We start from the raw sequence: 23,742 nt of genomic DNA on the forward strand, positions 1-23,742 counted from the left end.
ACAAACAGAGGCCAGGGAAACCATTCCTGCCTATCCTGGCTAACAGCCATGGATGGACTTAGCTTTCATGAATGTATAAAGTTCAGGTTTTTTTTGTTTTTTTGGGAACCCTGTTAAAGTCTTGGCGTTCTCAACCTCCTCTGGCAACGAGTTCCCCAGACCCACTATATACTGTGTTAAGAAAAACTTCCTTTTGTTAGTTTTAAACCTGCTACCCATTAATATCACTTGGTAACTCCTACTTCTTTCGTTATGAGAACAAGTAAATAACTTTACCTTATTCATGCTTTCTCCCCCAGTCATGATTGTATGTACTGCTATCATATTCCCCCTTAGTCTCATCTTCTATTTGGAATGGAATGGCTAGAGACTATACAAGTGATATACAAAACACACATAACTTGATGTTCTCCCTTTATTTCAAAACATTTTGGAAGTGACTAAAAAAGTAAAATCTACAAATTTCTCTTGTATCAATATTCCAATTACAGTATGTAATGAAAAGTTTCTATATAAATTTATTTTTCATTATGTTTCCCTACTTTCACTTTATTACCCAGTTGAGTGCATATGAGTCAGGAGTCATCTTCTTCGTGTCAAGAAAGGAGCAGAGTTCAGGCTCATGATACTGGAGGAGAAGCCTAAATAGGTGAAATGGTCTCCCCTTCAGGAAACAATCCCTAAAAAGCAAGTAGCATGACAGTGTTTATGAAAACACCTTAATACTGCAGTCATCAGGCTTACATTGGCAATTCGTCTAAAAAGAAAATATAATGTTGTGGGTATAAAGAAGAAACATGTAATCCCTTAATTTATACAACTGGCCACATTAAAGCAGATCAGAGGGTGATTTTAAAAAAAAAATTAAGCACATTTAAATATCACAATAAAGTTTCAACATTTATTTGTGAAAGGCTCTTTGGGCAGGAATCTAAACAAAAAAATTGTTAACTATTCTAACAAACAGAGAAATAAGAAATAAGAAAATTTATTAGAAATAAATTATTCTAATTTTAAAAAAAGGAAAGAAGGACAATCCAGGGAACTATAGACCCACCAGCCTTCCCTCAATCCCTGGGAAAATAAATGGAGGGGAAATCCATTTTGGAGCACTTGGAAGGGGGGAAGTGATCAAAAGTAGCCAACATGGATTCACCAGGGGCAAGTCCTGCCTGACCAATTTGATTAGCTTCTATGACTAGGTTACAGGCTCTGTGGACATGGGGAAGTCAGTGGATGTGATATACCTTGACTTCAGCAAAGCTTTTGATATGATCTCCCACAACATTCTTGTCCATAAGTTAAGGAAATATGGATTGGATCCTTGGAGTATAAAACGGACAGAAAGCTGGCTTGACAGCTGGGCCCAAAGAGTAGTGGTGAATGGCTCAATATCTGGATGGTGATCGGTTTCAAGCAGAGTGCCGCAAGGCTCAGTTCTGGGGCCAGTGTTATTCAACATCTTTATTAATAACCTGGGTGAGGGACTGGATTGCACCCTCAGCAAGTTTGCGGATGACACAAATCTAAGGGGAGAGGTAGATATGCTGGAGGGTGGAGACAGAATCCAGAGTGACCTGCATAAATTGGAGAACTGGGCCAAAAGAAAACTGATGTGGCTCAACAAGGAGAAGTGTAGAGTCCTGCACCTGGGGCAGAAGAATCCCAAGCATTGTTATAGGCTGGGGACCGACTGGCTCAGCAGCAGTATGATGGAAAGGGACCTAGGGGTTATGGTGGATGAAAGGCTGGATATGAGTAAATAGTGTGCCCTTGTAACCAAGAAGGCTAATGGCATACTAGAGTGCATTAGGAGGAGCATTTGGAGCAGATCTAGAGGAGGAGTTGTTCCCCTCTATTCGACACTGGTGAGGCCACATCTGGAATATTGTGTCCAGTGTTGGGCCTCCCAGTATAAAAAGGATGTGGATGTGCTGGAGCAGGTTCAGCGGAGGGCAACAAAAATGATTAAGACTGGAGCACAAGACCTATGAGGACAGGCTGAGGGATTTGGGCTTGTTTAGTTTACAGAAGAGAAGACTGAGGGGTGATTTAATAGCAGCCTTCAACTTCCTGAAGGGGAGCTCTAAAGAGGAGGGTGAGAAACTGTTCTCAGTGGCGTCAGATGGCAGAACAAGGAGTAATGGTCTGAAGTTGAAGAGGGAGAGGTGTAGGTTAGATATTGGGAAAAACTACTTCACCAGGAGAGTGATGAAGCATTGGAATGCATTGCCTAGAAAGGTGCTGGATTCTCCATCCCTGAAGGTTTTTAAGTCCTGGCTGGACAAGGCCCTGGCTGGGATGACTTAGTGGGGGTTGATCCTGCTTGAAGCAGGGGGCTGGACTAGATGACCTCCTGAGGTCCCTTCCAGCCCTGTGATTCTGTGTAATAAAACTGACCTAAGTGATTTTAAAAGAACTTCATGTACACCAAATTTAATATTAAGCAATTAGTGGAGAGGAAAGAGAGGCAAACCATGGTATGAAGCAAGATAAAATTAATTTAGATGATTGTAAAGACAGATCTTTCTTCTAATTTAAGTCCACTGAACATACAGCTCTTCCGATTGATGTAGTTAGTTGAATGTCTCTTACGTGAGCAATTCTATGGTATTGAAGTTTTAGGTGAAACCAATTAAATGAATTATTTTAGATTCTAAACATCACTGTTTTCACATTCAAGTTAACAGTGCAAGATGACTGATGAAAGACATTCCATTGTCTTATTTTCAGCATAACAATTTAGGTTCAAAAATCAATTTTGGTGTGAATGTTAATAAAAGAGCTCAAGTCACTCAGACTTTATCAGCTACCAATATTCAAAATGGACTCAAAAGTGAAAAATTAAAGGAAAAAAGTGTTTGAGATGCTGATTTAAGGCATCATTTTTAACCAAAGAAAGAATAGATCTGGCTATTTTAAGAGGAATCTATGTTCCACACCTCAGCAGAGGTTATGCTGCCATGTGACAACAATGTGGAAAAAATTTTTAACAGTACACCTACCGTTATCAAACAAAGATGAGAAATACTGTGACTATCAATCATCTACCAACATTCTATTTGTTTATCACTATTTCAGATGATATACTAATACACGTTGGCTGGGTCTACACGGGCTTGTAGTGCCGAAAGCTTCATGGAAATGAGCTGTCTCACAATTGCAAATGGCTGCTCATTACCATAATTGCATGGCTAATTAGTATAGCTGCACAAAATCACTCTGCTGGCAGTGGCTGCTGCCAGCAGTAAACAAGCCACGCGTCTGCCAGCAAATCCCCAATCTGTTGCCAGCCTCTTATACTACGTAGACCCAGCTGCTGGATTCATTCTTATCTTTGCATGATGTGATAAATGTGTGGTCATTTGTTTTGATTTTCCGTGGTGAGGCCTGCATGTAGGGTGTGCGTGAATGCACCTCTCATGTCTGGTTTCTCTCCCTGCTGTACTGTGCAGGGAGAGCCAGCAAATCATGATGAGGAACCAAAAGGCACTCTGGGGGCTTGTCTACACTACCACCTTCCTTCAAAGGAAGGATGGTAATTAGGGTTTGGGGAGTTTACAAATGAAATGCTGCGGTGCATAGGCAGCACTTCATTAAGCAAATTCCCCTCCTCGGCAACTTCGAAGCATGAGGAGTAAAGGGACTTCGAAGTTGCCCCAGCACTTCAAAGGACCAGCGGGTGAGCTGCAGTTAGATGCATGCCGGTACTTCAAAGTTGCTGCCGGGGAGAGGTGGGAGGAGAATTTGCTTAATGAAGTACTGCCTATGCACCGCAGCAGTTCATTAGTAAACTCCCAACACTCTAATTACCATCCTTCCTTCAAAGGAAGGTGGTAGTGTAGACAAGCCCTGGGAGTTGTAGTTCCTTGGCCCAGCTCTCTGCCTAAAGAGCTGGCTCTGGAACAGAGAAAGGACTACATTTCTCAGCATGCCCTTGGCTGCTAGTAACAGGAAAGGGAAGGGGAAGAGGTGGAAGCTATGAGGTCCCTGAACAGCACTTACTGTACAAGGAGAAGGCTGCTGTAAGGGGGTGGCACTATAAGTACAGAACATGGGTGCACAGGGAGTAGGCAGCTCTGGCTCAGATCTCACCCTCAGAAGAACTGGAATATTGTTTTTCCACTTAAATAACAAGATCTCGGAAGGTAATTTCTACAAAACCTTTGTTACTGTATATCTATTTTAGTATGTTATAACAAAATCATTTTACTAATCAGTTTCCACTCAAATTTTTCATTAACCTCTCTTACGCACACTCACTACAAGACTATTTTGAACTCTTTTCTATTTAAGAATATTACAGTCCTTAATAAAAACAGATGTGTGAACATTAATGGCTTGACGTTTTCCACATAAGCTGGTCAATTAACTGTCCAGATAATAAGAATAATTATTATTTTACAAAACATGGATAAAAATAGCTAGATGCAGGGAGAAGTGAACAATTTTTTATAATAAACAAATCTTTGAGAACAAGTATCAGATTTTGGAAACATCTGAAAATCATTCTCTCTTTAAGAACAATTCTATTAATTTTATGTATTGTGTCTTCCTTCCCTTGCTTTGTTAAACTGGATATCTTCAAGGAAAAGTGTCTACAATTTAATAGTCTACTGCTTTTTCTGAATATTTCTCTACCTGATGTCAATAAAATAATTTCTACAATAATAAGCTTACAATTAGGATTTCAGATAATATCCTTATTGCTGATACTTAAAAAATATTATGTTGCCTTTTTTGAGAATAAAAAGAGTATGAGGATAGCCCTCTGGTTAAGACACTGGACTTGGACACACAAGAGTTGGGTTTCACAGACAATTCTGCTACAGACTGCCTGTGAAATCTCGGCAAATCTCATCATGTCTCATTTGTAAAAAGGGAGTCACATTTTCTCCCTCTTTCTCTCTTCTGAACTAAGATCTTTCATTCTGATGTATATGTACAGCACTTCACACATCTGCAGTCTCCAGGCATTACTGTAATACATTTAAGATGAGCGAATAACTGCAGTGGTTAAAACAGCAGATGGTGCTTCAGGATTCCTGAGTTTTATTTCCAAACTGAGAATTATCTACAGTGCATTTTGGGAAATAAGACCTTTCCATGCCTCAATTTTCCCACCCCAAAATGGTTAAAATAGTATATATGTCCTTTAGTAGGTGTTAAGAAATTTAGCATTTGTGAAGTGCTTTGAACTCCCTGGAACACAGGCATTAAACATATGCAAAATGCTAAGAAGGGGAGAGTAAATTTAGAGATTATTCTGCTTCACGGAACATATAGGCAGAATAGTTTCTAAACAAGTACTTCCCATATTGCATAAGGAGACATTGTGCCTTTTGAAAAGGTTTAGGGAATGTGTGCCAATTACGTGAGAGTTAATTATACCATGAAAATTCTTTTTCTGGAACCATATCTAGCAAAACCATAGCATTCAGATTAATTACATTTTCATGTACCCCTTCTAATTTTACAATGCAGTAAATCCTTGAGTTATGCGGGGATTGTGTTCTTGCAACCCCCACGTAATTCGAATTTTCGCACAAGCTGGGTGGGGGAAGAGGAACCCAGGATGCAACCTGGTTTCCAACTCCCCTGAGCTTGCAGGAGACAGGAAACAGACCAGCTGACCAGGGCCGGTCAGTTTCCTGGCTCCCAGAGTGGTGGGGAACTGGGAACCAAGGGGCAGCCTGGTTCCCATCTTCCTGCCACTTGCAGGATCCAGGAAACAGACCAGCTCATGGCTGGTCAGTTTCCTGGTTCTACCAGCGCATGGCAGGTGTGAACCAGACTGTCCCTTGGTTCCCAACCCCTGCCCCCGCCTTGTGAGACTGGAAAACTGACCACCAGGGTTGGTCAGTTTCCTGGCTGCTTCTCCCTGCCTTCCTCCAGTGGCACAGGTGGCAGCCCCACCACCGGAGGAAGGCAGGGAGAAGGCTTTTGGAAGCTAGGCAAGCAAAAAGCCCCTTCCCCCTGCGTTCCCCAGCTGCAGGGCTGTCAGCCTGACAGCTGTGCCACCGGCGGAAGGCAGGGGTAAGGGGCCACAGAGCAGCTTCAAGATGTGCTTAACTCATGCTAAAGCAAGTTACATGCAACTTGAAGCTGCATATTTCAAGGGTTTACTATAATCTGAGAGAATTTGGCAATTTTGCTTCCAACAAGGCTATTCCTTTATTATGTAACTTTCCACAGAAATTAGTTCTTCTGAAAAATTTATACATTCAGTACCAGCAAAGGCAGTTCGTTTTCTCTCTCTGAAACATACACTTGTACGCATGCGCGCGCATACACACTTTACCTGGGAATGTACTTGTTCATGATAGCATAAAAACAATTGTACAAATCACTGCATGGAATTCGAAGCTGCACCAGTGGCTTGAGTAGATGTATCCAACCAAGGCAGGAACTGTATTTAACATTACGTGATTTACAATAAAAGGTAATAATGGATTCAATATCCAAAATTAATACTGACTTCTCTTCTTCTGGCACAGACAGCTGATCTGTAAATAGAAAGTGTAAGAAATATTTCAGAGACAGTTATGGAATGGCAACGAAGGGTCCTGTGGCACCTTATAGACTAACAGAAAAGTTTTGAGCGTGAGCTTTCGTGAGCACAGACTCACTTCATCTGATGCTGGTCTTGGAAATCTGCAGAGCCAGGTATAAATAAGCCAGAGCAAGGGTGGGGATAACGAGGTTAGCTCAGTCAGCAAGGGTGAAGCTTACTACCAGCAGTTGATCTGGAGGTGTGACCACCAAGGGAGGGGAAGCTGCTTCTGTATTTAGCCAGCCATTCACAGTCTTCGTTTAAGCCTGAGCTGAGGGCGTCGAATTTGCAGATGAATTGTAGCTCAGAAATTTCTCTTTGGAGTCTGGTCCTGAAATTTCTTTGCTGTAGGATAGCTACTTTTAAGTCTGCTACTGTGTTGCCTGGGAGACTGAAGTGCTCTCCTACAGGTTTTTGTATATTGCCATTTCTAATATCTGATTTGTGTGCATTTATTCTTTTACGTAGAGACTGTCCACTTTGTCCGATGTACGTAGCAGCAGGGCATTGCTGGCACATGATGGCATAAATTATATTACAATGCAGTAAATCCTTGAGTTATGCGGGGATTGTGTTCTTGCAACCCCCACGTAATTCAAATTTTCGCACAAGGGTTTATATGGCAATTACATTCATATACACAACTATAACTGAGTGAACATACAGTAGCAGTTAAGTGTTTCAGCGATGACATGAAAATGGGTTTGACATTGACCTAAATTTTCAAAGCCAGGTGGGATGTCACAATTAACTAGAAACAGATTAATACTGAATTTTCCTATCTTTGTGAAACAAACAGGTAGATTTAAAATGTACTAAATGTGCCTCTTTTATTCCAATTTAGGGCTTGCAGCACATTAGTCTCCCTGACTCTGCAAGTCAAAAAGGAGTTTTGATTCTACAGGCTAATCCATAATGTGTATCTCCAATTCCTCAAAAACCCATTTACATACAAACACAAATTTGAATATTGGACAGATTAAAATATCAGAGCACATCTTCTGATCGCAAAATGCAAAGATATCATATACAAAATACGTATGTACTCTCTTGTAGCAGTGCAAGCTGTGCTTGTCAACTCAACAAAGTTGCAAGTCTCCCCTCCTACCTTTCTCCACCATGTCCCCTGTGGCTACCAGGGACTATGAAATGATGGCAAGTGGCAGACAGATGAGAAAGACTTGCAGACAAATCAGGTTGACAAGCACAGTTTGCATCTCCACACAGCAGCACATTCTGTATTTGAAAAGTCTGTGTGGTGAACAATAAGAGGAGACCCTCTCTGACAATCCTTAGGAGGCTGGACAGAGAAGGACTCTCACCGACAAACATCACTGGTCAACAGCAGCATAGAAAGCAGCGAGAGAGGGTTACTATGGGAATAGGAGAAAGAACATGGGTTAATGAGTGAGCTGTCTATCTGTTTAACTAGCTTACATTTAGAATAGCCAGCCCATAAATGCAAATCCCAGGTTAAGTAAGGGAGTTTGGGACTGCTACAGACCTGGGATGAGGAGCAAGGAAGCATATAGGCTGCAGACGGCTTAATTAGCCTGTGCTACTGTCTTCCAAAAGCCTTAGGTGATGGGGGTGGGGGGTACACAAAAAGCACAACTGTTAAATCAGGCATACAAGTTGGCAACACTGGAAGAGGAAGATAACTGACAGTTTTACCAAAGGTGGATTGATTTAAAACATTAATTTTAATCAACCAAAAATCCTAGATTTTTACTTACTGATTTAAATAATTAATTTTAATCTTGTTTTCTAATTATACTTTTTAGGTATTTTCCTTAAGAGAAGTTCATTCTCGTTCATTATGCAAATGAGACGACTACTCTTGCTAGTTAATATAATCAATAAAACACATTGATTTGATTATTTACAACTAAATAAAGCTTTTAAACTAGATTTGGTAATTTTTGCTAACAAATGGTTTTTAAGTATGCCCATTTATTTCTGCTAATATGTAATGTAGCATATTTATTCAGATTTCTTCATATTTTTATTGTTTCAAAATCTGTTATTTACAGGTAATTAATTTTTTATTCACAATTTGTTTCCAGCTGCATTTGAATAAAAATTAAAATTTAATTAAAATGTGCAAAACCAGTATTTCAAAATAATTTTTATTGAACAGTATCTTTAGTAAGCTGTCTACATAATGAAGTATTCTTGCATAGCTTTTCCAGCAGAGAGGCTAGAAGTATTGACATTTGGAAAAATACTAGCATTCACTCAGCTGTGAAGAGTGAAAATTATACTTAACAAAGAATTTGACCTATTTATAAAGCTTGAGCTCTGTATTAAATGTTTTAACGGTTGTTCTCTCCATATAAAATAGTAGCATTTAACTCAACATTTACAAGGAGAGATCATTGATTCAGTTTATTTTTAACTATTTTACTTGATTATAGAAAGTCTAGACCTCACCTTAACAGAAGGTGCCGCAAATAAACATTTAATTTTAAGCAGGTTTATCATGTTAAAGATAAAAATATCAATAAAATCCAACATAAATAAAAGTCCGACTTTTTTTACTTGAAAAAGTTTTCCTACATACACCTGGCTCTGTCACCTCTCTTTAGGCAGCTGAACTGGATAATGCCCCCCCCAAAAAAACCCAGAAAAATTACTAATTAATTTATTTAAAATACAAAAATTGAAAAGCAGCCTTTACTTAAAGATTTTACAATAATTAGTGTGCCCACATGAAGTTTGTGGTGACTAGTTATTTTGCTATTGAGACTCTATTGCTCATAAACGATGGTAAAAATGATCTACAAAGGAAGCACTGAAAATGGTTCCTTTGCGAAAGCTGGTAAATATTTTTACAATACATAAAAGAAAATACAAGTATTGTTCTAAGAATTTTTCAAAGAGCTGTTATAAATCTGCAGACTCAAAACACCTTCACTGAAGTGAGAAGAGAGGATTTTAATCCAGCATTAAGTGCAAGTCTTGGAAATAACCTTAATGCCATGTTTCACGGGTTAAATTAATTACTTTGATATGATTACAAAAACAGTCACACATAAGTTTTCTTTTGACTAAGAAAAATGGGGGAAAAAAACCATGAGGAAAAGCGATTTTACAAATGTAATGTGCCATAATCCAATACAATTTGAAAACTGATTGTGCCATTTGCTGTACTCCTGCAAAAGCTACATAATTTTTTAATCTTAACTCTGGGATTTAATTTTTTTCCTGATTTACGTAAGTGAGTTTTTTTCAAGAAGTGAAATAGGGAAGAGAAATTCACATTGGCTACTTCTACACTGCAATCTGCTTTTGGAAGTGGAATACAAATAAGCAAGGTTGGAAATGCAGATGAGGCATAGATTTACATAACACATGCCTCATTTGCACATTCTTGAGCAATCTCACTTCTGGAAGATCCTTTTCCAGAAGCAAAAACAGCTGTGTAGATGGGGTTCCTTTTGCTGGGTGTGGGGGGGGCAGAGGGGGGAAGGGAACTGAAAGAACCTTTCATCCAGAAACAAAATCGCAAGACGGGTTCTTTCAAAAATGGGGTTGGGAACAGCTTTTTCCTCAATAGTTACTATACACATGCAAAAACACTTCAAAAACTATGATTGTGTTATTGGTAAACTGTTCTAAGTGCTATTGAAAGCCCTCCAATGACAACTTTTAGAACTGGAGTGGGTGCATTTGCAGCAGTTTGTTTAGCTTTTTTAAGGTTATATAGCAGTAGATGGAAAAAAGGTGAAATGAAAGGAAGACAAACAATGGTAACTAGTTTTCAAAGCAGTTCTGCATCCAATTCTGAATTCTGCAAAAAATGCAGAGGTCCTGGCTATGCCATAACTAGTACTAATAGTGCATGGTTTTCAAATGCACCTTTGGAAAACAGGGTAAAATGGAGATGTTTCTATGGCATGCTAGATGTCACTGAGGACAATATTCCCTGTTTCTTTCATGGCACTTTTTTATCAGTTGCATTCTTTCTAACGTGGTCCATGGTCAAAGTCTCTGCTGTTCAGCAGAATGCACAAAAAGGAGTCTGCAAACATCAAGTCCTTCATTGTAACATTTCACTTACAAATCACTTTTCCAACATTTCCACTCACTTTCCTGCTGACCTTAACGAGCAATGCATCTTGGCAAGCACCCTAATCATGGGGAGTAAGTGGGGAAAAAGGCTGGGGAAGACCATGCATATGTACAAAAAAATTCCAGCTAGGGCTAGAAAATTCCCTTTGCAAGAACCTAGTTGTAATTAGGCCACACTTATCTACAGGTGGGTATCATGCTGACAAACATCTTCCTGCTCAGGCTAAGCAAGAAAACCTGGGCACAGCTTCTCCATGATTGTGGCTTTCATCCTGCTCCATATACAGCCCACCTATGTTCCACTTTGGTTCCCACACAAGTAATTAAGGACTGGTACAGGATAGAGTCCTACAGTGGAGGAGGAGGGGACTAAGATACACTGCCATGGAATCTGTGGCAGAAAATTTTAAAGCACCTGTTAAAAAGTTTTGATAGCCTTTCTCTGCAGGACTCCACTGAGATCACAGTGAGCATTGACATCCTGCTCAGACATACTGATTAATTCAGCAGCACACAAAAACACAGACAGCCTCACATTTTTCCATGCCCTCAGTCCCGCACTCCACAAGCTTCAGCCGCTGACCCTGCACTTCATCCCCTGCTTCCTGGTCTCCAGAAAATGGTTGCTCAGACTGGCTACGTTTGTCAACAGTTCCTGGCTGACATCCATGCTCAGTGACACCAGGAGGAGCACCTGGTCCTTGAATATAGCTATATACTTCTTCCTCTACTATTTCAGCCTCTGGATTAGGTCCTTCGTGTACTGCCTTTGTGTCCTCCAAACTATCCATGGGGCTCTCGGTGATGGAGGCGAGGTCACTGCGGAGTATAGCTACAAGGAACTGGACATTATGGCAGGTCTTCTCTGAAACACCGGAGCATCAGTTCGCCTTATGGGCCTTATGTGTAACTGGGTTTAGGAGGAGGGATAGCTCAGTGGTCAGAGTATTGGTCTTGTAAACCCAGGGTTGTGAGTTCATTCTTTAAGGGGGCCTTGCAAAGGTTTGGGGCAGGTTAGAAAAAACAAATCCGTCTCAGGCGATGATAGGTCCTGCTGTGAGCACAGAGGGCTGGACTCTACGACTCCTCAAGATCCTTTCCAGAGCTATCATATGAGCTCTTTAATCTTTGCTCTGCACTGCAACATGTTCTACTCATGCCCCTTTTCACACAAGGATCAAGAAACATGCCCATACGTGTCCCACTTCTTATGGGTCACTTGCCACTGGCACCAGACTCACTCCTCTTCCTACACACTGATCAGATCCGGCAGCTGCACAGCAGTTCAAGTGTGGGAGCATTTGGTATGACGACCAGGCATGCGCACCTGGGAAGATACCAAGAGACCACAACATGCTGAGCGGGGGAGAGGGGATCCAGGTGCTCAGACTGTGCAGAGAGCCATGATTTAGAAGATCAGTCCTGTGTAGCGTAGCATATACACTGTATCAAATGCCTTAACAACCATGTGGCTAGAACCAGACACTCATTCTCCAATGAACTCACATAGAAAAATCAGTCAGCAGGAAATGGCATTTAAATTTGGTGGGACTTGAAAGGACGAGGAGGGGTGAGTAACTGGTCATTGACTGGGAATTGTGGGCAACCTTCTAGAGGCCAGAATGAGTGACAAAACTCTTTGACGTGTCTACGCTGCATGTTTGTTGACAACACAGGGAAGGGTAAATGAAAAAAGTCCCCAGTGAAGGGGCAAGTTGTGTCAATGAAAATGACCATTTTCCCCAAGAAAAGGTATGGTGCAGTGTGAACACTGATGCAGGTGTGTTAACAAAAGGCACTCTTCCTCAACAAAACTTGCCTGTATAGACAAAGTCTGAGACTGATGTTTTATTATACCTTGAAAGTAAATAACCAAATAAATCAAAAACATGAAACACGAACAACTAAAGTGCAAGGGTGGAGATTGCTTAATTACTGAAGGGACGCCATCAACGTAAGATCATTTTTGCATAAAATGAGATATTATTTTCAGATAAAACAGTTGCCACTTAATCTTCCTGAGACATATTGTAATTTTAAAATGTCATTTTCCTATTTTATGTCTTCTTCCAGCATTGCTATGTGAAACACCTAAACAAAAAAGGGAAACTGACTGGTACAAAGTTTAAAAAAAAAAAAAAAAAAAAGTAATTCCCTTTTCAGTTTTAGTAAGTTTAGAACTATAGAACTGAAGTATAGTATAGTTTAGAACTTTCAACTATACTTGACAAAATCTTCTAGACAAAAGAGTTACAGTAGGGTCACAATATTCATGAGGGTTCGGTGTTCAGAACACCCGTGAATGTTGATTTTCGTGAACAGCAGGGTGCATTCAGAGCCCCGGGGAAGCAGCAACTGCCAGCACTCAAGGCCCTGGGAAAGCAGCGGCCATGGCACTCCCTGCCCCGGGGCCCGGGAAAGTGGCAGCCATTGGTGCTCACCAACATGGGGAAGTGGCCGCTGGTGAATAATTGAATTTGCAAACCTTAACTTTGCGAACGTGGGGACTCTACTGTATTTAAATTCAGTGGAAGTCACCCTGTAGGAAGCAGTAGTGATGGTTAAGTGGATGGGCATGCTGAACCTGAGAGTAAGCTGAACCTGAGAGTAACTGTGTTATGAGGCACTGTGTCGTTCAAAAGGGCACGATATAAAATTATCAAATGCAACAGACCAACTTTTTTGAAAAGGATAATTTAGTTTTCAACAGTCTCAGTCATAGCCTTTTTACTGCTGGATTCTGTTTGGATTATGAAGCCTATCACACAACAGATAATATTTTGCACTCCCTTCATATCTTCGATATTCAATTATTGTGCTGTGCTAAGCTTTTCTCCCCCCACACAAAAAATGCCCATTGAAGTTTAAATAACAGTGAAGAGAATTATGCTGAATCTCATGACTGTAAGAGAGGAAGCACTGCAGAAAAGTAATAATGAAACTTACCAATCAGCTCTTGGCAATCCTTGTGAATTATGCTCTGTTCTGGTAGATCTAAACAACCATCCCAAGATGACAGACTGTCCCCTTTTCCTGCAACATTCAGTGCAATCTGAAAATACAGGATTATTCAAAGCATTACTGGCTCTACCTATGCAGAAATCTAAGAGTGGGCAATCCTTTCATAATTATTCACGATACTGAAATCATCAGCTTCAAATAAAAACAAAGAAACATCTACATATCTTATTTAAAGACATGGTTACCTTCCAGACTTTGGCCCTCAAATCAGCAGGCAGTGGTCTCCCTTGAATGATGTTTCTTACTGTTTCAAGGTCACAACCTCCTTCTTCTAAAGCTTCTTCAAGGTCTTTTTCCCTGCAGAAAAATTTTTATAATACATTTAAAAGTACTTAACAGAAACATTATTCAACTATTCATTACTGTGCTATATGTAAACTCATGTTGTATCTGCTAAAGATCCCTGCAAGCTGGAGGATGCCATAAACCTAAAAGAATATTTGAAAACAGGTGTCCTGACCTGTAATTCATAAAAACTCCAATTACTGAAATCAAATACTGTAAAAACTGATTTTTCACAATGTGTGCAAGTCTGCTTGACTTATAATTCCAATCAGCTTAAATATTGAAAATTGATTATTTCATTTTTCTGGTTCTCACAGGCCGTGTCTACACGTGCCCCAAACTTCGAAATGGCCATTTCGAAGTTTACTAATGAAGCGCTGAAATGCATATTCAGCGCTTCATTAGCATGCGGGCGGCAGCGGCGCTTCGAAATTGACGCGCCTTGCCGCCGCGCGGCGCGTCCAGACGGGGCTCCTTTTCGAAAGGACGCCACCTACTTCGAAGTCCCCTTACATGGGAATAAGGGGACTTCGAAGTAGGCGGGGCCCGTTCGAAAAGGAGCCCCGTCTGGACGCGCCGCGCGGCGGCAAGGCGCATCAATTTCGAAGCGCCGCTGCCGCCCGCATGCTAATGAAGCGCTGAATATGCATTTCAGCGCTTCATTAGTAAACTTTGAAATGGCCATTTGCATGGCCATTTCGAAGTTTGGGGCACGTGTAGACGTAGCCATAAAGTGGCATATTGCTAGGAAACTGGTCTAGCATTGAAGAAGAATATGTAAAGCTAATGAGCTGCACCATTTTCATTGATATGTTAGCGATTCTAAGGTGATTTTTTTTACCCACAGTTTCCAACACAAACTTGGGACCTAAATTAGGTGGCAGTGTCTCATTAAATAAATCATTAGACAACTTAAAATTAGAAACTATTTTCCAGTGGCTTATCAGTAGTTAGCTCTTAACTCCTTTTTCCCACATATTCATGTTGTAAGACACTAGCCAATTAATTAACCTAGTCTTCAGTTTTATTTGGCACAATTGGTGTGGCAGAGGCAAAAATCCTAACCTCCTCCCAGCAAATCAATATATTGAAAAGATACAAAAAGCTTTTAACACTAATACTGCAATCTACATTAACATGTAATAGAATACTCAGGAAGTTCTAGTTATAAGAATTTTTTAATCTTTCAACAAAAATGTTTTAAACGTTGTAGACAAAACAGATTACTATTCAGAAAGTGAAAACTATGCATACTTTAAGCAGATATATTATGTCCAGGCTGGCTGCAGCTGAACATTTGAGATGATTGCAGACTGAATGCTCTTGCTGAGCTACATCCTACAATTTCATAGGAAGTTAAAGTGATGGTAAAACGGCAGGTATAGCATAAATTACAGTTAAACAATTTGTCTGCATAGTGTGTGCGGTTTGACAGACTTACCATATGTTAAGTAGGGATGTAAAATCCCATTTAAATAGTTGACTGGTTGAATGTCAGGTTTATCCAATTAAATGGGGGGAAGGTCCCTCTCCTACAGACAGAGGCTGCTCTGGCCAGGCTGGAGTGTCTCCCATGCCTAGCAGGCCCCAAAGGGCTGGAGCAACCCCCAGCCTGCAGCAGGTGGGAGGCTGCTCCAACTCCCACCCAGTAACTGTAACCACTAAGCCTCATCCATTTAGGTTGAGGCTTACCAGTTAAACATTAACATCCCTAATATTAAGTAACAAATAATTCTGCAACAAAATACAAACATACATATAATAAATTAATTTATATAATCGTCCATGTAGGTGCTACAAGGTTATCTGTTCAAGCCCTCTGTCAGTAACTACTGATGCCACATCACATTCTAGTTAGTAATTTCACTGTCCTTTGAAAGCTTTGTTTCATAAGGAAGAACTGTGATAGTGGATGACATAAACCAAAGTTATACAGCAGACCCAATAAAATGACTCATATTTAGGCACTTTTCTTACGGTATGGATCCGCTCATGGTCTTCACTAGCTACAATTCAAATCCATATAATGGGCATCAGCAAATGTGCACAGGAAGAGAAAAAGTCAGATGCTGAGTTTATTATGCCAACTGAAATGTTTAACTACTCACTTGCAGTGGAATTCTTGATCGAGATTGGTCCATTCTAGTCTTAAAATCACACACACAAAAATCTAATTATCTAAAGATTGCTCATTTTGAAATACAGACAATAAAGACCTAAACCTGTAAAATGTATGCATATGCTTAATTTTAAGCCTTCATGTTGTTCCATGTTAGATGCTGATGTTAAATACCTCCACAATTGTTTATGTATCAGATCCCATATGTCTATAATTTTGTGTGCAAGACGTCATAACCATTTTCTATGAAAGTGTAGCAAGACTTCATAAGAAGAGGTTTACTTTTTTTTTTTTAAATAAAAAAAGGCTTAATCTATTATTTGTATAACAAAAGTGCTTAGAAGTTCAAACCCAGATCAGGACCTTGATGCTAAGAGTCACTGTACACGTACAAATAATTTACAATCTCAGACTTTGGTCAGCCAAAGACCTGCCCTTACATGTTAACATGTAAATAAAAGTTATTACAGTTTTGTAAGTAGCTTCCTAGAGCCCTTGAAAGAGATTACCAGTTCATGTCTATTGTAGAGGACTCCCCCCCCGGCCACCCCTCCGCCCAAATTATTATGCGTGTTCATATTAGAGGAACTGCCGATTTTAGATTAGAAACAGCAACACTGTCCCCATAGCTGTGCAATAAATATGACTATCTTAGAAGTATGGTTTTGTCAAGGAGAAGGGCAGGGAATATGGTTCTAAAATAGGGAGTCTAAAGAACCAGCAGTAGGTTGCAAAGTTTAATGTTTTATCTATTATAGCGTAATGCTTTCTTTCTATGCCCTCAATAAATAGCTCAAAACATCATTCATTAGAGCCATTCAGTCAACTTTTCATTCCCATCTAAAAGAGACAAGGGCTGCATATACACTAGCTTGAAGGGGGCATAGTAATCAGCTTGATCGAAGTGTTAAAACTTTGAAGTGCTGGCATGACATGTAGCCGTGGGCACTTTGAAATATCCACGCAACTTCCAAGTGCCTTTAATCCTCGAAGTTGCTGTGGGGAGAATTAGCCAAATGAGGTGCTGCATAGTCATCGCAGCACTTTATTAGTATTCTCCATTCAGGCTGATTATCACGCCCTCTTCAAAGACGGGGGCTAGTGTAGAGCCAGCCAAGGAAAACCAAGCTGCTCACTTGAATACTCTTCCAAATAGAAGAGATGCACACTAATGCATGCAAAGAAGGAAAAATAAAACTACGTTAAGATTTACAAGCCTGAACTCATTTAAGTGGTGGACAAATCCTTTCTTATGACTTTAAAAAACCTGATCCATACAGAACTAGAGATGAAATAAATCAACTAAAAAATTTAGCGATGGCTGTGTTTTGTAGTTCTTATAAAGTGTCCACACTAGCCACTTGACATTGCACCAGAGGAACCATATGAAAAAAGGCAATCATTAGTACAGTAACGTAACCTTTCCCAAGCTCAAATTAACGTTCTGTTCAGAAGTCCAGTTGGACCGATAGAAACCACAGGGTCAAACTCCATTTGACAAACACCAGATATTACACATAATATTCACCGGGCAATGCTGTGTTATCAGCACTATATTCTATTTGATTTTAGTGCCTGCAATTTAGATGCAACACCCAACAATGTAAAATAAATTTAAATTCCTCAACTCATGAGGACAAACATGGTTAAGTGGTGTTCACATACTGACACACAGTTTTTCCTCATGTACTCCTAAACAGTCGAACTGTATTTGTACCAATGCATTCTGGAAAATGTGAGCTGATGAACCTATTCTTCTGCTAAGGAAGATAAAGCAACCAGAGCATATACACATTATTATAACAATACACTGAAATATTAACTGAATTATTTTCATATCTGAACATAAGCCATTCAGAAAACTTTGACCAAACAGTGTTTTACCTCTGTTAAACAAGTTTTTTGTCATTACAAATGAAAGTAAGCAAAAAGTCAAAACAAAGAAAATCCACATCCTCCTCACAAAACAAATTTTCTATTTACGTTGCTTTTTCTGGGCCTTTTAGACAAGATACAGCATAACATCAATATGATCTCTAACTGAATGAATCTAGGACTACATCTTGCCGTTACAGTGGGATAAATTCAAGAATCCAGTAGGCAATTTCTATTTTTAACTAGCTATGATCCCAATTGCTACTATGCAGAGATATCTCTTCATTGACTCCTTAAATTATAAACACATCTTGAGTGGCAGTTATTTACAGCACCTAGAATGTTTCAGTGCAAAACACACAAAATGAAATGAAATTAAAAAAAAAAAGAAACAAATGAAATTGAGTGGAAACAGGCAGAAGGATAATTATATATATACACAGGAGTCCCTTGAGTTACGTTAGGGTTGCGTTCGCATACTCCACCACCACATAAGTTGGGGAGTGGCCTTCCACGTTTTGCAGCTGGGGTAGCAGCAGGAGCACCTGGAGCTCCTTTTGAAAGGTAAATCCTGTGGTGGTTGGGGGGGAGGGAACAGGAGAAGATCTGGGGAGAGTTAAACCTGGCAGTGGGTTGGGGTCATGGAAGGGGGGCAGGAGGGTTAAAGCTGGGGTGGATTAGGACTGCAGGGGGGCAGGGTGTGGAGTTCAGTCAGAGTTGTGGGAGAGGGGTGTTTGAGCTCGAGTCAGGCTGCGGGGGGTGGATTCGGAGCCAGGACACAGAGGACTGGGAAGGATGAGGGAAGGCTGGGGGGGAGCCAGATTCTGAGTTGCACTTAACTCTCTTTAATGAGAGTTAAGTGCAACTCAAAATAGCGCATTTTGAGGGTTTACTGTATTAGAATTTGGTCAAACTAATTCTTTTGGAATAAAGTCCTAGGAGATTTGTCAGCAAACAATGAAGTTTTCACTGGGAACTCCCCCATACAAACAATGCCAAACCTGTTTATTTTAAATGACACTCAGAGTTCCCACTAAGCAGCTGTGCAGCTTTCCATTAAGTCTCATGCAAGGGGGAGAAATGTCTCTCCCCAAGTTCCAAAGCTGCTGTGGCTGGCAGCGAGTCACCCCTCTCTGCTGGCTCCAGAAGGGGGCAGCTGCAGCCAGGGGCAGCTCGATCCTGGGGCTGCCAGGGAGAGGCACTTCCCTGACAGTCATGGCAGCTCTGTGCTGGGGCCAGCAGTGAGGGGTGCATTGCTGTGGAGTCTCATCGTCCCCTCCTCCCCAGGAGACGGACCTACTGGTTGCTTCTGCAGCACAGCGTGATGCCCCAAGACAGGCAGGCATGAGGCGGCCTCCTTAACACTATTGCCAGTCCCCTGCCCCACTCTGAGCCCTCCAACCTGAAGCTACCTCCTACACCCTGAACTCTCATCCCTGGCTGTCATGATCATGAGGGTTAGCCAGCAGCCTGGAAGTAAAAGGGTTAACCTCCTTAGCCAGGTGGGGCTGGCCTGTAGAAATGTAGGTAAGAATTAAATTTTAGCTCCTCCCTCTTCTGTTCTCTGTCTTTTTTCTTTTTCTTCTTTCCAGCCATGAGGGAGAGAGATACAGAATATCTCCCTCCAAGAACAGGCTCTCCAATCTTCTGTAAGTCGGGTAAAGTTTAGATAGATCCGTTAGGCTTTATTGTTTTATGGTTGTAACTAAGTTCTAGGCCCATGGTGAAAACTCTCCATGTGTTTTACTTTGTAACTCTACCATCTAGTCATGAGGCTTGCAACACAAATATTGTTGTAATAATAACAGTTTTCTCTTTTTCGTTCTATTAACCTGGTATCGGTTAATTTTTGTGTCCTGGTTTTTACTTTTGGGGCTAAGATTCCCCAAGTAGTCTCCCCCTGGTTTCCTTATTACTACTTGGGTGCTGGCAGCAAATCTTATCCCCAAAATCTAAGGTTTTTAGGATTTTTGGGGGCAAGTTTATACCAAAACCTGGTAGATAAGGTTTTGGAGGTACTTTTGCTGGCCCCCACTTCTGCATTTATCTTGCTAGAGTGGGGAAGGAGCCATAATACTAGCCCCAACCCAGCCAGAGCCATAACATCCCTGCACCCCAACTCTCTACCCCAAACCTAAGCCCTTTCCCACATTCAGCATCCTTTAATCCCACTACTAATACATGACTTTTGTTAAACCCAACAATATGAAAGTGACGCGACACATAGCATTCCCATATTTGTGCACATAAAATTCATTCCACTCAGGTGTCTGAAAAATTAGAGGGAATACTGATTACAACTGAACATTACTATTCAGCATGGCATAAACATAGGCCACACATGGTAAAATATCTATATTATTGCAAACAATGGTTATGTCGAATGGGGCATGGTAAGCAGCCTCAATGGAAAATGTTAACAAAGTGCTGTGATGAATATGCAGTACCTCATTAAGCTAATTCTCCCTGCTGCAACTTCAAAGTTACATACTTTGAAAGAGCTGGCATTCTGTGTAGCCACAGGCACTTTAAAGTACTCATGCAACTTCGAAGTGCTCTTACTCTTCAAAATTTTGTACCAGTAAAGCACTTCATAAATGTTAAGATTTAAAGTTTGAGGAGTAAGGGCACTTTGAAGTTGCGCAGGTACTTCAATGCGCCAGCGGCTACATGGCATGCCAGCACTTTGAAGTCTGTGGGTAGAATTAGCCTAATGAGGTATTGCATCTTCATCGCAGCACTTCATTAGTATTCTCTGCTCAGGCTGATTACATGTAGATACAGCCAATCTGTATAGAACCAGCATGGCTCATGCAGAACTCATTGTTCATTTTTTAATAAAAACTTTAGCTATGTTTCTAGATCCTGAAGGCTGAATGTACTCTCACCAATTATTATTGGAACTGGTAGGACTGGAATAAAGATTCCGCCATATGATTTAGATTTCATCTGAAGGATTATGTTTCAGTGTTCCAACACCCAATAATTTTAGGAGTACTCTAATGTATAATTATATATCCATATAGCTAAACCTTTATTTAAAAATGACAAATCTTAGCATTTATTAAATGGTTTGCTGGTACAATGAGCCCCATAAGCTTTAATGAACATTTTATTACTTTTTCTATAACCAGAAGAATGCAGTCAGTTTGCAAATGCAAGTGAACACTCAGTAATTAAATCAATAGCGTCCAAAAGTAATTTACAGGTTGCAACAGCAATCCCCCCAAGACGCCACCCCCTCCCCCCAACCAGGCCAAGCCTCCCTAGATTACTCACTTCAGCCACAGGGTGCCAGCTGCCCACCTGAGCCACCATGCAGCGTGGGCCACTCCCCTGAACACTCTGAGCCGCCATGTGGTGTGAGCCATCCAAGCCACCGCACACCCTCCCCGGCAAGCTACTGGGGCCAGAGGAGTAGTTGCCACCACACGCTTCGCACCACAGAGTGGCCAGAGATGTGCCCCACATGTGCAGTACTCCTGAGCTATGTTTGCCACAATCCGCTTCCCCATTCGCCGCGTGTGGTGAACAAGAAGTGTATTGGACACCGAGGAGTTAGATAAATGTACTATGGCCCATAAAGCCACAGTACAAAGAATTTATGGAAGCATATGTTTACATTAAAAGTAGCGCAGCTGCAGTAGCATATATGTGTTTCTCAACCAGTGATATGAGTACCCTTGGGGGTACAGAGAGGTCTTCCAGAGGGTACATCAACTCGTCTAGATATTTGCCTAGTTTTACAACAGGCTACTTAAAAAACACTAGTGAAGTCAGTACAACCTAAAACTTCATTCAGACAATGACTTGTTTCTACTGCTTCATATGCCTTATGCGAAATACAAGCGCAATATTTCTATTCCAATTAATTTGATACAAAGATGGTAGAAAGTCAGTAAGTTTTCAGTAGTAGTCTTCTGTGATATTTTTGCATGCTTTGTAAGTAAGCAGTTTTTAAGTGAGGTGTTACTTGGTGGTGTGCAAAACAAATCTGACTCCTGAAAAGGGGAACAGGAATCTGGAAACACTGAATGGCACTTGCTTCAATATCTCATATAACCTTAGGACCGTGTTTCTCATCCTTAGGAGTACACAAGAGAAGTCTAGTGATGCTTATAATTTTTTTGAAAGGGGTACTTTATGAAAAAAAGGCTGAGACACACTGGCATACACGCTTCCTATAGCAATAGCATTTTTTTTTCCTGTTGGTGTATTAAATCCACCCATGAGAATCCATTGACTTAGCTGTTATCTATAGTGGGAGACAGGTTGACCCAACTACAATATTCAAGTTTAAATCATAGACCAGATGTTAGGAACACCAATATTCACATGGAGTCCAGCTCCTTTATATTAGACCAAGACTGAAGCATACCTCCTACTAAACATAGATGACACACAAAGAGACACAGTAAGACATGTGAGCCAATACAGGTGATTGATAATTTCACGATCACAAATAGTGGGACAACTGCACAGACAGTTGCACACAAGAGAACAAAAGGAAGGTTGCACGTATATATGTAAAAGGAATGAAGAGCAGGGAGGTAGCTGAGAACGGAAGACTGAGAGTCCCACAGTAGTAGGCATCCTTCAGTCTAGGTAGCCTATGGATGGCGTCCTTCGTAGTTCCATACCCATGTGAGATCACATACCCGCAAGGGATACAAGCAGAGGGATGTAAAGGAGGCACTGCTGCAGGCACTTAACTTGTTCCACACTACAGAGTCAGATTTATTTTCAAGTGGCCATAGGAAGCCCCACAGGCAACAAAAATAGCACATCGAATAGCTGCGGGGCGCACAGACACCAAACTCCCATCGCTGTGGCCGCCGGGGCTTGCCCCTGGGAGCGTGTAAGGGCGCTCCCACTCACTCGGAGCCTCTCTAAGGCCCCGACACTTTCCGGGCTGGGGACACGGTGCAGGGCGACAGCCGTGACCCAGCTCAGAGGAGGAGGCAGACGCCGTTGGGATGATCTCAGTCCAGTTCCCCCCGCGCAAGCCGGACGCGCAGCAGGGGATGGAACTAACCCAAAGGAGACAGCGGGCGGCTCCTGGCGCGCAGACCCCGCATGGTCACCGGGGCCCGACCAGACCCACCGCCACAGCCGCCGCCGGCCCCGGGCGCAAAGGGAGCCGAGGTCGCTGTCGCTGCCGCTGTCCCGGGCCGGCAGCGGCTCGAACCCCCTCACCCCCAGGCTGCCCCGAGCCAGCTTCCCCGGCTTCTCCACTGCCCCCTGCGGGGCAGCTCCCCCCCTGCTGACTGCGGGAGGACGGGGGTCCTTGTCCAGGAGGAGGGGTGATGAGCGCTCACTCACCAGCCGCTCGGCAGCGCCTCCTCCCCTTCCGCCATAGCTGTTGACGTGCCCTCGCTTTGCCGTAAACCGCGTTTTTGGGGTTTTTTTTTTTTCCCCGACAGCCGGTGAAGACATCCGCCTGCCTCAGCGCTGTCGTAAATCCCAGGCTCGCCGTAAAGCGCGGATTCGGCGGTCGGTGACGTGGACCAGTCGGATCTTGTCGCTGTTGCTATGGGGCTGGGGGAACGCGGCGCGAGCATCTTTCAGACACGCCCACTTTGGACCGAGGGGCCGGGGAAGCGCTGAGAGATGCAGCTCGTGCGGTAGGCGAGAAGCAGCTGCTGCAGCCCCCTGCTGGCTCCGCCCCCTTAGTGCATCGTCCGGGCAGCACCTGGCCCGTGGCAGGTCTGCTCCCGGGATTGGGCTGCTCGATGGGCAGCCGGGAAATAGATAAGAGGACTCGTAAGCGTGCCGAACCGCGGCGAGGGGAGCATTTCCCCATCCCGCCTCTGGC

At 41.9% G+C, this 23,742-nt stretch overlaps 1 protein-coding gene across 2 annotated transcripts in view; it reads right to left on the reverse strand.

The window, feature by feature from the left end:
* TBC1D23 (TBC1 domain family member 23) overlaps nucleotides 1-23,339 on the reverse strand; it is a 48,578-nt gene extending 25,239 nt beyond the window's left edge. For both annotated transcript variants that reach the window (XM_074999482.1, XM_074999473.1), the window contains exons 1-5: nucleotides 23,250-23,339; nucleotides 13,834-13,945; nucleotides 13,574-13,679; nucleotides 6,302-6,506; nucleotides 557-680 (exon numbers count right to left, since the gene is read on the reverse strand). In XM_074999482.1, coding sequence (XP_074855583.1) covers nucleotides 557-680; nucleotides 6,302-6,506; nucleotides 13,574-13,679; nucleotides 13,834-13,945; nucleotides 23,250-23,284 — 582 coding nt within the window. In that variant the 5' untranslated portion in view covers nucleotides 23,285-23,339. The remainder of the gene's footprint in view (nucleotides 1-556; nucleotides 681-6,301; nucleotides 6,507-13,573; nucleotides 13,680-13,833; nucleotides 13,946-23,249) is intronic.
* Between the last annotated feature and the right edge of the window lie 403 nt (nucleotides 23,340-23,742).

The sequence above is a fragment of the Carettochelys insculpta genome, chromosome 1 (genome assembly GCF_033958435.1).
Source record: "Carettochelys insculpta isolate YL-2023 chromosome 1, ASM3395843v1, whole genome shotgun sequence".
NCBI lineage: Eukaryota > Metazoa > Chordata > Testudines > Carettochelyidae > Carettochelys > Carettochelys insculpta.